Below are 13,721 nucleotides of genomic sequence, written 5' to 3' on the forward strand. Positions count from 1 at the left end.
GAAAACGATGGAATACTCCCAAACTCATTCTACGAAGCCAGCATAACCCTGATACCAAAACCAGGTAAAGACACCACAAAAAAAAGAAAATTACAGACCAATATCCCTCATGAACATTGACGCAAAAATCCTCAACAAAATTCTAGCCAATGGAATTCAGCAACATATCAAAAAAATAATTACCATGATTAAGTGGGATTTATACCAGGAATGCAGGGATGGTTCAACATTAGAAAAACAATCTAATTCATCACATAAACAAAACAAAAGGCAATCCAATCCTGATGCCACATTCTTCTTCATATAGTCCACCTTCTCAGACTATTTGCTCAGCATACAGACTGAGTAAGTATGATGAAAGGATACAACCCTGACGCCCACCTTTCCTGATTTTTAAACCATGCAGTATCCCCTTGTTCTGTTCACACAACTACCTCTTGGTCTATGTACAGGTTCCTGATGAGCACAATTAAGTGTTCTGGAATTCCCATTCTTCACAGTGTTATCCATAATAAGTTATGATCCCCACAGTCGAATGCCTTTGTATTGCCAATAAAACACAGGTAAACATCTTTCTGGAAGAGATCCATATTTGTGCCCATTCCAAAGAAAGGTGATCCAACAGAATGCTGACATTATCGAAGACTATCATTAATATCTCACTCAAGTAAAATTTTGCTGAAGATAATTCAGAAACAGTTGCAGCAGTACATTGTCAGGGATCTGCCAGAAATTCAAGCCGGATTCATAAGATGACATGGAACAACGGATATCACTGTTGATGTCAAATGGATCTTCGCTGAAAGCAAAGAACATCAGAAAGGAGTCCCTGGTGGTGTAAATCCTGTTAAGTGCTCAGCTGCTAACCCAAAGGTTGGAGGTTCGAGTCCACCCAGAGGTGCCTTGGAAGAAAAACCTGGCGATCTGCTCCCGTAAAGATCACAGACTAAAAACCCTCTGGGGCAGTTCTCCTCTGTCACACAGGGTCGTTATGAATCAGAATCGACTTGATGGAACCCAACAATAACACCACCACCAGAAACTCGGAGAGAGGCATGGAACTGTTCTTCTCTCAAAGCCCCAGAAGGAATCAACACAGCCAGGACCCTGATGTAGACTTCCAGCCTCCAGAACTGAGAGAATAAATTTCTGTCCTTGAAAGTCACCCACTTTGTGGTATTTTGTTTTGGCAGCACTAGGAGACTGGAATGGTTGCCAAGTTAAGTGCAGACTATCCACATGCCTGGAAAAGGCTGAAGATGAGGATCCTTCCTGGATCTCTGAGAAGTACTCGCTGTGTGAGGTTACCACAGGGAGTGGCTATGAAGGAGCTCGAACACCAAGCGGGCCTGTTGAGCCAACCGGGTGTGGAGTGGGAACTGCGGGAAACAGGTGGCCGAGACGTTAAAACCCCTGGCTGCAGATGGTGACAGATCAGAGCCGTCCCACCGGGGAGACCCCACTGGGAACAGCCCGAGGTGTTCAGGAGGCAGTCAGCCAGGTGCTCACTGCTAACTCTGGGAACAGATGAAAACCGGAAAACCCTCCCCTTCCCAGATGATGGCTTGCTCTTGGGGATTTCCTGTTTCTGGTGCCACCACCAGGCCCCACTTCCCCTGCTGGCTTCCTCTGGAAGAAAATCTGGGCCACATGCAGGGGGAGGTGGGGCAAGCAGGGGCCTAGAAACTTCAGGAGGCTGGTTCCAGTTTACCCAGGAGCAAGCGCTTGCGGAGGAGGACGGCATCTGACCCACTTTGAGGGGAACACAAGAGACGGGGACCAAGCACGCAGCGTCTGCTCTGAATATACAAATAGAGGGGGAGCCCTGCGGGTCCCTGACAGCCCAGACCCGAGGAGGCCCCAGTGCTCAGGGTAGCCTTTATTAGAAAGAACTGGTTTTTTAATAACGCCAAACGGGGAGCCTGAGCTGAGCCAGCTGCTCACGTGCCCCAGTGTGCGGCATCTGCGGGCATCTGCGGGGCAAAGCTGGTAATGGAAGTGGAGTAATACAGCTGCTGGGGGCCCCTTCCAGCCCAGCTCCCTGGCCTGCAGGACAGTCTAAGGCACCGGTGCAGCTGCTTTGGACCCAGGCTCTGAAGTCACTGCTGCTGGGCACGAGGGACGGCACTTCCGGCTGCGTCTTTCCTAGGCGTCCCTCATCTATCACCTGAAGAACTAGATGCTAAAGAAGTTCCCCACCCCTCTGTGAGAAGGGGCTGCTTCTCTTTTCTCCAAGGCTCAGTGCCTCCTCGAAGGCGGTGGGGTACCAGCTGGGTGGGTGCATTGGGGCCCAGAGCTGGGGCGCAGCAGAGCCAACCAGTGATGCTAAGACCTACAGGGGGACACCCAGCACCACAGCCCCTTCCTGAGGTGGCTAAGCTCACTTCCTGATCCATGGTCAGCACGGGGGAGACCTCTGAGGCCACTCCAGGGACGAAGCAGCTGACAGAGATGATGAGGATGGTGATGCCTGCTGCAGCGAGCCTGTAGGTGCTGACCAGTCTTAGGCACCATGAAGCGCTTCACACACTTCTCTCTGCGTCTTTACACCGCCCAGTGAGGTGCGTCCTGCCACTGCCCACTGCACAGACGGGGAGAGAGCCCCAGAGCTTGGTGTGTCCACTCATCTGACTATGTGGAAGGGACCAAAGGGAGGGGATCGGGGGAGTGATCTGTTGACCAGCCCTCCACACCCCACGTCTGAGTGCTCAACACCTGCAGTCGTTCCTGAGCAGCTGCCGGGGTAAGCCAGCCAGCCGTCGGTGCAGGCCGGTCAGGGCGTCGGCCAAGCTCTGAGCTACAGTCTCGCTTGCTAGCCTGGTTGCCCTGGAATTTATTTGGGGACCAAATAAAGGAATCAACCTTGTTACTTTTCATCTGCATTCTGCCATTTTTCCTGGGCAAGTGGCTATTCGCAAAGGCCACTTAACCTTTAATCCCATTTTCTCAGCACGAGGGTGCTGCTGGCACTCGTGAACTAGAGGGCAGAGTGAGAGCTTTCGGAGGGACCGGCCGGAGGGTTCCTCAGCAGCGTCTTGAGCTTCCACCCTGCTCTGCGGGCAGGGCAGGGGAGCGAGTCTTGCAATCTTTCCTAGCCTCGTTTCAACAGATGGCAAAACAAACTCCTAATTAAGCACAGGAAAGTTTCCGGCTCAGCACATTTATTTATGATTTTCCGGTCCCTTTGGTGCTCATTTTTCCTCTTTGTCTTCCTGGAGCCCAAGCCAGCTTGTTGCCACCCCGAGCTCCCTTGGAAAGGCAGAATCCTAGTCCGAGAGAGGGGAGGGAGTGTGGGAAAGGGGGCAGGCTGTGGGGGACACGCGGCCACTTGGCTGCGTTTCAAAGGCAAAATGAGAAGGCAGCGCCCTGAGAACTGACAACTTGGCAGGACTGGGCTTTCGTGCTCGCGGCCTTTGGAATAGTTCTAGAAAAATCGCCTGGGGTGAGCTTGGATCAGAGGAGATACACCCTCAATGGGATCCAGCGCCTGTTCCCAGACGGCGGCAAAGTCCAGCGGGCAGACCATGGTCCCCCAGGCAGGAGCTGCCTAGTCCGTGGGGCGTGGCAGTTCCACGGGATTCCAAATCCGTTCCCTTCCCCTCTCCTCATGTGGTGCTGCTGCCAGGGGTTTGTTGTTGCTAGTTGTCACTGAGTTGGCGCCAACTCATGGCGACCTCACGTACAACAGAACGAACATAATGCCCGGTCCTGCGCCATCTTCAGGATCGTCGAGTCCACTGTTGCGGCCACTGTGTATTTTGAGTGTCTTCCAACCTAGGGGGCTCATCTTCCAGCACTATATTGGACAATATTAATATTCTGTTGTGATCCGTAGGGTCTTCACTGGCTGATTCCTGGATGTGTATCCGCCAGGGCTTTCATCCTAGTCTGTCTTAGTCTGGAAGCTCTGCTGAAATCTGTTGGCCATGGGTGACCCTGCTGGGGCTTGAACTACCAGTGGCATAGATTCCAGCATCATAACAACACTCAAGCCATCACAGTATGACAGACTGACAGACGGGTGGTGGTCACACTCTAGCTCCTCCTAAATTTTAAAAAATCTGTTATGAGCATAAGAGAAGAGTGGCATGGCTTCCAGCATCACAGCAACAAACAAGCCACCAAAGGATGACAAACTGATAGACTGCTGAGTGCCTGCGGTTAGGACGAGGGAAATAGCCTCCACCCGATCCAAGGAGAAAAACGCCTAAGTGGCTGCAATGGGCCCGGCTGGAAATGGAACGCTGGGCTGGGCCACATTTTAGAGTGTACTTAACTGGGCATCTGTCCTTCCCCATGAGGGTTTTGGGTCAAGAGGCTCACTTTCCAAGCCCAGAAGTCTGAGTCTGCAAAGAGAAAATGACTTCCTGGGCTTTGTCACCCTCAGCATGCTCAGAGAGAGGCAACTGACATTTGATTATCTCCTGGATCACACGGAGACGAGAGGCAAACGACTCTGAAAGACAGCGCTGTCAGGACAACAATGTCACCACCAGAAACACGAGCGCAAATAACCTTCCTGAGCTGGTCTCTGACTCACGCTCTCTCTGCTGCTGAGAGCCTCTCTCATGGCCCGTGACCGGCTCTGCAGTGCCGTGGGCTGTCAGGGCTGCCTCTGCACCCTTGGAGCCTCGGGGTGGGAGGCCGTGTGGCTGCCTTCCCAGGGCCCCTTCGCCCAGGACTCAGAGAAGGATGGGGCCATGGGCCTGCAGCTCCTGAGCTAACTGGCAGCCCCTTGCTGCCCTGGGGGGCAGGGGCTCTGGATAAGAGAAGAAGGCAAAATGGCCATCAGGAGGGGACAGGGTAGCCCACCACCGAGAAAAAGAGCAGTCCCTTTCTAAAGCAACTGACAGCTGATTCCACTCTGTAAACCTGACTCTGGGGAGGCAAGGACTCCGGCAGCAGGATGCAGCAGAAGGGCGGTTTTGGGGTGCTCGGAGGCCTGAGGGCCTGCCTGGGAGCCACTCAGTTCCTCTCAGCAGGTGGGAGCGGGGTCTGACTCCCGTCCATCTGGCTGTCTGGTCTCCTGCACCGAGACAATCCTTTCTTTACCGCCTGCCTCCTCTCCCCTTCACGATCATCTCCTCTTAATGAGTGTACTGCTCACCAGACACAGCGAAATCGGCAGTGCACAGGCACGGGGGGCGCCATGGAAGCCATCAACCATCATTATCTGGGCAGCCGTCCCCTCGAGGGCTGACACGAGAATCCATCACGCCGGCGAGGGCAGGAGCATCCCCACCACCTCTTCCCACCCAGTTCCTGTTGCCCCGGATGAGGGGGAGAAGACAGGAGACTCCCCGAGCTGTGGATGCAGCAGGTGAGGGACAGCCAGGCCCCGCAGGGCAGCTCACACCTTCAGGGCCCTGCAACCCGCGGCAGGGCGTGAGTAGCCGGGGCAGCAGAATGGGCCAGGGAAGCGACGGGGGAAGACACCTTTCTCCAAACACTCCCTCTTCTGAAGATTACCAGGCCTTCAAACACTTCAGACGAGCAGACAAACAAGCAGAAGGGGACACACGGGCAGCTGTGCCCCCACTGACGCCGGCTTTTGGACACACTGCCTCCCAGTACCGGCGGGTCTCCACTCCAACACTTTGTCCTTGGGGCTAATGTGGGCCTCATGTTCTACCAAACGAGTTCTCCTTTCCCCCTCGATGGACACGGGATTTCAACCCAGGGCTTTGGGACTTGAGAAGGAGATGTGGGACCAATGTCCACAGGTGAGTACAAGATCAGACCAACTGAGCGGGAGACGAGGAATTCCACCCACTCAGGTAGAGTCCAGGTACCAGGCAGGTGTCCTCCCGGCTCCCTCTTCTCGGCGGGCTGGTGAAGGACATGTTCTTCCAGTCACAGAGGCCCTGGGGCTCACCTGCCGGGTGACTTACTCCTGGGGTGGCCTGCTTCAGACCTGAGTCACAATTTAGCTTGGTTGTACCCTCATCTTGGAAGGAAGAAGGACCAAGAGTGGGAGGAAGTGACAGGCCGGCAGGTTGGCCTTACCTGAGGAAGGAGTACCCAGCACTCACACTGCCCTCAGAGTGGGCGGGGCCTTCCCTCAGAGTGGGCAGGGCCTCTCTAGTGAGCACCAGGCCGTGAATCTGCAAAGGCTGGAGGAACCTGGCTGCTGGGCATGTCATGGAGCCTGCTCCTGTGGGGGCTGGGGGCTGAGCTAGATGACCCTAACCGTCCCTCCCAATGAAGATGTCCAGACTTCCTTGGTACTGTGGCACCTTGGGCTGGGACCTTGTAAGCCTGAGGGATAGGAATGGGGGGAGGGGTGAGGAAATGCCAGAATTACTGGAAGTCACTGGCATCAGAAACGGCCGTGACTCAGAAGGAGCATGCATACCCAGAGTGCTGATGAGGGCGAGGAGTGTGCCTGCTGGGAGAGGGAGCCGGGGACAGGGTCAGGAGGGAGGAGCCCAACCTTGGCATCCCCCTACTGAGGGGCAGGTGAGGCACTGGGATGGCCTCCCGGAGGCTGGACAAGCCCAGTGGGCCAGGCTCTTCACTCAGGAGAGCAACAGCCCCTCTGCTTTTGGACCAAGCAACACGAATGTCCGGCTGATCCCAGGGCCAGCACTGGCTGACAGGGCAGCAGGAACTCCTCACCCTCCTGTCCCAGAGGTCCAGGTGGATCAGCAGCTGGCCCCCTCCCTGGGTGGCTGGAAATGGAGGTGCTCCCTACATTAAGCCTGACTGGGGGGCACAGGCTCCATACTGCAGGGCTTTACTCAGCTTAGAAGGCACTGTGGACGGGTGTCTTGTCATGCCCTAGCGGCCAGGAATGCGGAGGCAGAGTGGCTGCTGCCACGGCCCAATGGGTTTTATGGTTGTGCCACACGGTGCATGCGAAAACTCAGGAACGACACTGCTCCTGGACTCTGAAGGGTGGACAGCCACCCTAGCCTCGGGCTCTGTGGGGATGTGGCATGGGCTTGTGGGAAAGATGCTGCTGCTGGGTTCTAGTCCCTGCTCAGTCCTCACAACGTGACCTTGAGAAGCGCTTACCTTTCTGTGGTACTAAATTCCCCCACCTGTACAAGGTAGGTAGAGCACCTGCCTCCTCCCTGCCTTGTGCACAAGTGGGAGAACCAGGAGGTCTTGAGTCAACTGGGACTTGCCACCACATTCCAGCTGTGGCTGGGACCCTCACACGCCGAACCAGGAAAGGTTCAGGAGAGACGAGGGGAGAAAGGGCAGAGACTCGGACGCTTCTCAGACTCACCGATCCATCTCATCAGCGAGGTCAGGATCTGCAGGTACTTGGTCTTCTGGACATCAAAGAAGGTGAAGGGTCCCAGAAGGAGGGTGAAGACTGCCTGGGAGATGGAAACAAGAGTGAGGGAGTGCAGAGGTCAGGCCGCGTAGGCAAGCCATCTGCGTGGGGAAGAACAGCGTCATTCACACGGCCCACTGCAGCTGAAACCCATCCTGCCTCAGCTGCGCACTTGGATCAGCTGAGGCTCCCTGGGGTCAAACAGCATTGCCTTGGACTCATTTTAAGTGCCAGGGGAGGAATGCCACGCCTCCCTGACATTCCTCGCACTTGACTGTTCTGAGTCTGTTTTGCTTTCCCGGCATTGTCCCGGGGTATCACCCACTCAACTCTGTTCTTCTCAACAAACATTTAAGGAGGGTCCTTGTGCCCAGCACTGAGCTAAGAGTGAACACGGATCAGGTATGAGATGGTAGGAGGACAAGGATACAAAAGAAACACCAGACATGTCTCCACCCTCATGGTCCCGCTGGGAAGAAAGGACAAGGACGAGGGAACCCAGGAGCCCCAACACAGCAGAGCAGCAGGAGTGCACATAGCCAAAGGGTCCAGAGAAAAGGCTCACCTACGATGTCACTAACCAGCAACATTTTTAGCTTTCTTAAAGAGAAGGGGAAGCCGAGAGAACAAGAGCCAGGGACTTCCAGAGCATATCACTCAGAGAAATAGCCCGGACTGAGACGAAAAGGAACTGGGGGTAGTGCTGGTTCAGTGGCAGAGTTCTTGCCTTCCGTGCGGGAGACCCAGGTTCGACTCCTGGCCAATGCACCTCATGTGCAGCCACCACCCGCCTGTCAGTGGAGGCTTGTGTGTTGCTGTGATGCTAAACAGATGTCAGAGGAGCTTCCAGACTAAGACAGACTAGGAAGAAAGGCCTGGTGATCTATTTCCCAAAACCAGCCAATGAAAACCCTATGGATCCCAGTGGCTGACCCCGTTGTGCGCGGGGCTGCCACGGGTCAGGGCCGACTTCATGGCAGCTAACAACCACAGGAAAAGGAGCTATGTCTAGGGAAATCTGGAGAACAGGGAGAGTGTTTACTTGTTTTTCAAACTCCACCTCAGAAAACTGGTCTATGGGACACCAGAACCCTCATGGCAGGTAGGGGTGGCAGCCAAGGGAGGACAGGACTTCCAGGCCAAACTGGCTGCTGAGGGAGCAGAGGAATTAAAAGCTGCTTGTTGGAGTTAAGATGATGGCACCATATCCAATCTGCCACTTGGAAGCAGCACACGGCATCAGACCTTATTAACATCTACGCTGTGACATTTTACGGCGTTATGGTAATGACGCCCACCAGAGACGCAAGGCGGCCGGCTCCAGAGCCGGCGTGTCGGTTAAAAGGACCCACTCTGGGGAGCCGAGCCCTGGCCGTGATCTGGGTGAACGCGTCGTAGCTGCGTGGCTGGCCAGGCCCCATGACAGGCGGGCAGAGGCTCCGCAGAAGAGCCGCTGAGCCGTCCTCCCCGCCCCCTCAGCAAGCAAAGCAGGATGTGGGAGAAGCTGTGACCTCTTATCCAAGTCCATTATCTGTGAGCACCAATGACACAGGAGACTAAAGCGCTGCTTAAGGAAAAGGCTTTCATTAGCTGGGGTGGAGAGGGCCTCTTGGCAGTCACCAGGGTTGGGGGAGTTCTGGAAAGAGGCACTTTCTGCTGGGGACTCAGATCATCTGCTTCTGTTCAGAATATGGGGAAGGCGAGTGTTTCTATTAGACTGGGGAGGACGGGAAGGGCCTCTCCTGGAGAAAGAAAGGGCAGCCTGAGGCCAGCCTGTGGGGCCCGGGAGAGGCCCGGGACAGGAGGTGGAGTTCGTGGAAGGCCCGGCTCCCTGGCGGCACATCTGTACGCGGCACCATCCGTAAGTCATTTAGGAAAATTACCACTTCAGGGCACCTTCCGCTGATGACTTTCTCTTTTGAAGGACGGAAGAGGAGAGGACAGGCGGAAGAATAAATCCGAGCCATTTTTGCCACAATGTTCCCAAATACCTGCTGCCTGGAAGCTGGACTCTGGACCTCCAACCCTGGAGAACTCGGGGTCAGGCCCCCTGCCGGACCCCAAGGCCGCCAGTGGAAAGCATGGCATGGATGCCCACCTTCCACGGGTGGGCTGGCTGTGGATACTAGGAATCTTGGGGTAGCTTACGCTGGAGGTCAGATCTCATCTTGGACTAAGGACTGATCTTTGGGAGGTGAGACTCCATGAGCAGGCAGGCAGAGAATTCTGCTGCTGCAGATGGGCACAGGCCCTTCCCCCGGGGCACCTCCTCAGATGCGGAGCTCAACTTCCTCCTCCTCGGCAGATGTTCGTCAGGAGCCTACCACACGTGTGGGCTGCCTGGGTGATGCAAACAGTTAAGTGCTCTACTACTAGCCAAAAGGTTGGTGGTTCGAACCCACCCAGAGGCATCTTGGAACGCAGGCCTGGTGATCTGCTTCTGAGAGGTCACAGCCTTGAAAATCCTATGGAGCAGTTCTACTCTGCACGCATGGGGTCACCATGAGTCAGATTCGACTGGATGACAATTAACAACATCACACACACGCCCTGTTTTGCAAAACCCTGTAGGATGAGGTTCCAGCCCACTGACGGCATCTCACACACAGAGCCACACCTCAAAAAGGTAAACCAGGTACCGATGAGAGTGATGGGGAGTTTGAACCTACAGGAGCTCAGAATGAGGCTCACACCTGCCTGGGAACCTCAGAGCCAGTTCTAGGAACAGCAGGTCTACCTCTGAGTGGGACTTGGTGGAGGCTCTTCATGCAGACTTAGCTGACAGCTGTGACATCCATGGCTGGGTGGAAGTTGGTATGTATTTTTTTTTTTTTTAATGCTCAGGAACTCAGACCAACTGCACCACTGAGCAAGCCTGGGGCCCACTTAGGCACAGCACAGACGTGCAGACAGCAGCCCTGCCGTAGGGAAGCATGCTCATACATCAGAGGGAGCCCAGAAGAAGGGGAGGCTGAGAGCTGGGGCTAATTAAGGAACAGGTGTCCTCTGCAAATCAGTTAGAGCCGGAGCGTGGCAGCAGCCACAGGAGCAGACATCCAGAGCGGAAAGGAGAGGACGCGGCACCCAGGCTGCCAAGCCACCTTGTGGGTGCCGGGATTGTTGCGAGGAATGGGGAGGCAGAAGAAATGGGCCCGGACAGTCCAGTGGGCCTGGGAGTGGCTAAGCTCATCTCTGAACACAAAGCAATTGAGTGTGGACCTTGGTTTTCCTGTTCCTTTTTTAAAAACGAAGGAATAAAAAGCTCAGAGACGGCCTATCCTCTTGGGTCTTCCAGTCTAGCCCATATGACATTATAAATTAGCTGGCTCCTGAGCAATTTTCCAACTCCCAAATGCCATTGATCAGTTCAAACCCAGTCTCTGTTCAAGGACTCTTCCGCCCAACTCATTACAGGAGGCAGGGACACCAAGTGCCACAGCCAAATGCATTTCTTAAATAAAAAGAAAAGCACAGCTCTTTGGTTTCTAATGAAAGCTTCAAACTGGTCACGGGGAATACAGTGGGGGGCAGACCTAGGGTGGGGGGAGGTAGGCAGGGCTGCTTGTGGTGCTCTCTTCTTGAGGCGCTGAATTTGGACGGGCACTGTTATGGACTGAACTGTGTCCCCCAAAAATGTATATCAACTGGGCTAGGCCATGATTCCCAGTACTGTGTGGTTGTCCACCATTTTGTGATCTGATGTGATTATCTTACATGTTGTAAATCCTATCTCTATGATGTTAATAAGGCAGAATTAGAGGCAGTGATGTTAATGAGGCAGGACTTAATCTACAGGATTAGGTTGTATGTTCACTCAATCTCTTTTGAGATATAAAAAAGAGAACTAAGCAGAGAGGAGAGGGACCTCATACCACCAAGAAGGAAGAGCTGGGAGCAGAGCGTGTCCTTTGGAGCTGGGGTCCCTGTACTGAGAAGCTTGTAGATCTGGGGAAGACTGATGACAAGGACCTTCCCCCAGAGAGAGACAGAGAAAGAAAGCCTTCCCCTGGAGCTGGCATCCTGAATTCAGACTTCTAGCCTCCTAGACTGTGAGAGAATAAACTTCTGTTTGTTAAAGCCATCCACTTGTGGTATTTCTGTTATAGCAGCACTAGATGACTAAGACACCAAGGCTCCATTCACAACCTTGCCAGGTCCTGATGGAGACCAGGCTGCTCATGTGCCCAAGGCTCTGCAGGGGCTCCTTGGCTGTGACTCTTTGAGATGGTACCAGGGATACCCTGAATTTAACACTTCAAACGCTGTCAGTGTGCCGTACTATGGTGGCTTGTGTGTTGGGTTGCTATGATGCTGGAAATACCAGCAGGTTCATCCGTGGTGGACAGGTTTTAGTGGAACTTCCAGACTAAAACAGACTAGGAAGAAAGGCCTGGCAGGTATACTTCCAAAAATGAGTCAATGAAAACCTTTGGGTTACAAGAGAATATTGTCCAATATAGTGCTGGAAAATGAGCCCCCTAGGTTGGAAGGCACTCAAAATACACAGTGGCTGCAACAATGATCTTAAGCACACCGATGACCATGAAGATGGTGCAGGACAGGACAATACTTTGTTCTGGTGTACATCATGGGGTCACCATGAGTTGGAGCCGACTTGACAGCAGTGAACAACAACACAGTTCAACAGGGCCACCTCTCTGGGCTCCCCGTATCAGTTATTCATGCCACCAACCTCCGACTGCTCAGGCTCCAAGCTTCTGATATTTCTGACTCCTTCCTAACTCCGTGTTAGTCTGCGATGCCCCCTGCAACAAATCGCCATCAACGTGGAGGCTTAAACCACAGAAGCTTGTCTCTCAGTTCTGGAGGCCAGGAGTCCAAAGTCAGCAGAGCCTCACTCCCAACAGGGGCTCTAGGAGGGAGTCCGTCCCTTGCCGCTTTCAGCTGCTGGTGGCTGCCCTGGCCTTCCTGGGCTTGTGGCAGCATCCCTCTAACCTCTGCCTCGGTGTTCACATCGCCTCCTCCTCTCTGTGTGTGTCACCTCCCTCTGCCTCTCTTAGGACACTTGTGATGGCATGCAGGGCCCACTCAGATAATCCGGGTAACCTCGTCTCAAGATCCTTTACTTAATCCCATCTTTTGCCATATAAGCTAATGTTCACTCTTACCATATAAAAAGTCACATACAAGTTCCGAGGATTGGGATTTGCTATCTTTGGGTGGCCATAACTCAGCCTACTGCACTCTCTAAGCACTCCATTATCAGACATTCATGGAAGCCGCCTCCTGGGGCTAGCATGGGCTGCATACGAAGAGTCCCGGGACTAGATGGCAGCTTTGCTGAGACACTGAAGTAAGTGGGCGAGCAGGCCGGCATCTGGAGAGAGAAGGCTCAGCCACTCACTGCAGCCACCACTTCCCTCTCGGGAGTGGTTCAGAGCAGTCAGAACAGCTAGTCCTCAGCCACTGAATGGGAGAAATGCACGCTGTGCTATTTAAGAGAATGTCGTTGTTTTTGTTAGGTGCCATCCAGTCAGTTCCAACTCATAGTGACCCCTTGTACAACAGAACGAAACACTGCCCAGTCCTGCGCCATCCTCACAACTGTTGCTATGTTTAAGCCCATTGTTGCTACCACTGTGTCAATTCATCTTGTTGGGGGTCTTCTTCCTTTTTGCTGACCATCTACCTTACCAAGTACGATGTCTGTTATTTGCGTCACCCCAAAATATGTGTCATCTTGGCTAGGCCATGATTCCCAGTGTTGTGTAGTTGTCCACCATTTTGTCATCTGATGTGATTTTCCTGTGTGTTGTCAATCCTAACCTCTGTGATGTTAACGAAGCAGGATTGGAGGCAATTATGTTAAGGAGGCAGGACACAATTACAGGATTAGGTTGTATGTAGAGCTAATCTATTTTGAGATAGAAAAGAATCCAGCTGAGAGGAAAGTGACCTCCTACTACCAACAAAGAAGCACCGGGAGTGCAGCGTGTCATTTAGGACCCCAGGGTCCCCGCACTGAGAAGCTCCTAGACCAGGGGAAGATTGATGACAAGGATCTTCCCACAGAACTGACCGAGAGAGAAAGCCCTCCCCTGGAACTGGCACCTGAATTCAGACTTCTAGCCTCCTAGACTGTGAGACAATAAATTTCAGTTTGTTAAAGCCATCCACTTGTGGAATTTCTGTCACAGCAGCACTAGATGACTAAGACAATGTCTTTCTCCAGGGACTGAGAGACGAAGTCTCGCCATCCTTGCTTCTAAGGAGCATTCTTAAGAGAATGGGATCTTTAAGTCAAGAACTCTCGGCTCAGACTGTGCTCTTGTAAGAACTACCTGTATGGGATCAAATTGACAACAGCAACTCAAAAGATTAGATAGGAACCTTAAGGGCCAGTGAATTTATATTCATGGAGGAGGAACAACTCAGCAAAGGAGGATGAGAATGGTTAACAACTCAAAGAATGTAA

The 13,721-nt window shown here is 53.4% G+C and overlaps 1 protein-coding gene across 1 annotated transcript in view; it reads right to left on the reverse strand.

Annotated features, from left to right (window-relative positions):
- TMEM104 (transmembrane protein 104) overlaps positions 1 to 13,721 on the reverse strand; it is a 67,332-nt gene that overhangs the window by 11,996 nt on the left and 41,615 nt on the right. Inside the window, exon 9 of the mRNA XM_023729251.1 lies at positions 7,235 to 7,328. Coding sequence (XP_023585019.1) covers positions 7,235 to 7,328 — 94 coding nt within the window. The remainder of the gene's footprint in view (positions 1 to 7,234; positions 7,329 to 13,721) is intronic.

The sequence above is a fragment of the Trichechus manatus genome, unplaced genomic scaffold (genome assembly GCF_000243295.1).
Source record: "Trichechus manatus latirostris isolate Lorelei unplaced genomic scaffold, TriManLat1.0 scaffold00028, whole genome shotgun sequence".
NCBI classification, from domain to species: domain Eukaryota; kingdom Metazoa; phylum Chordata; class Mammalia; order Sirenia; family Trichechidae; genus Trichechus; species Trichechus manatus.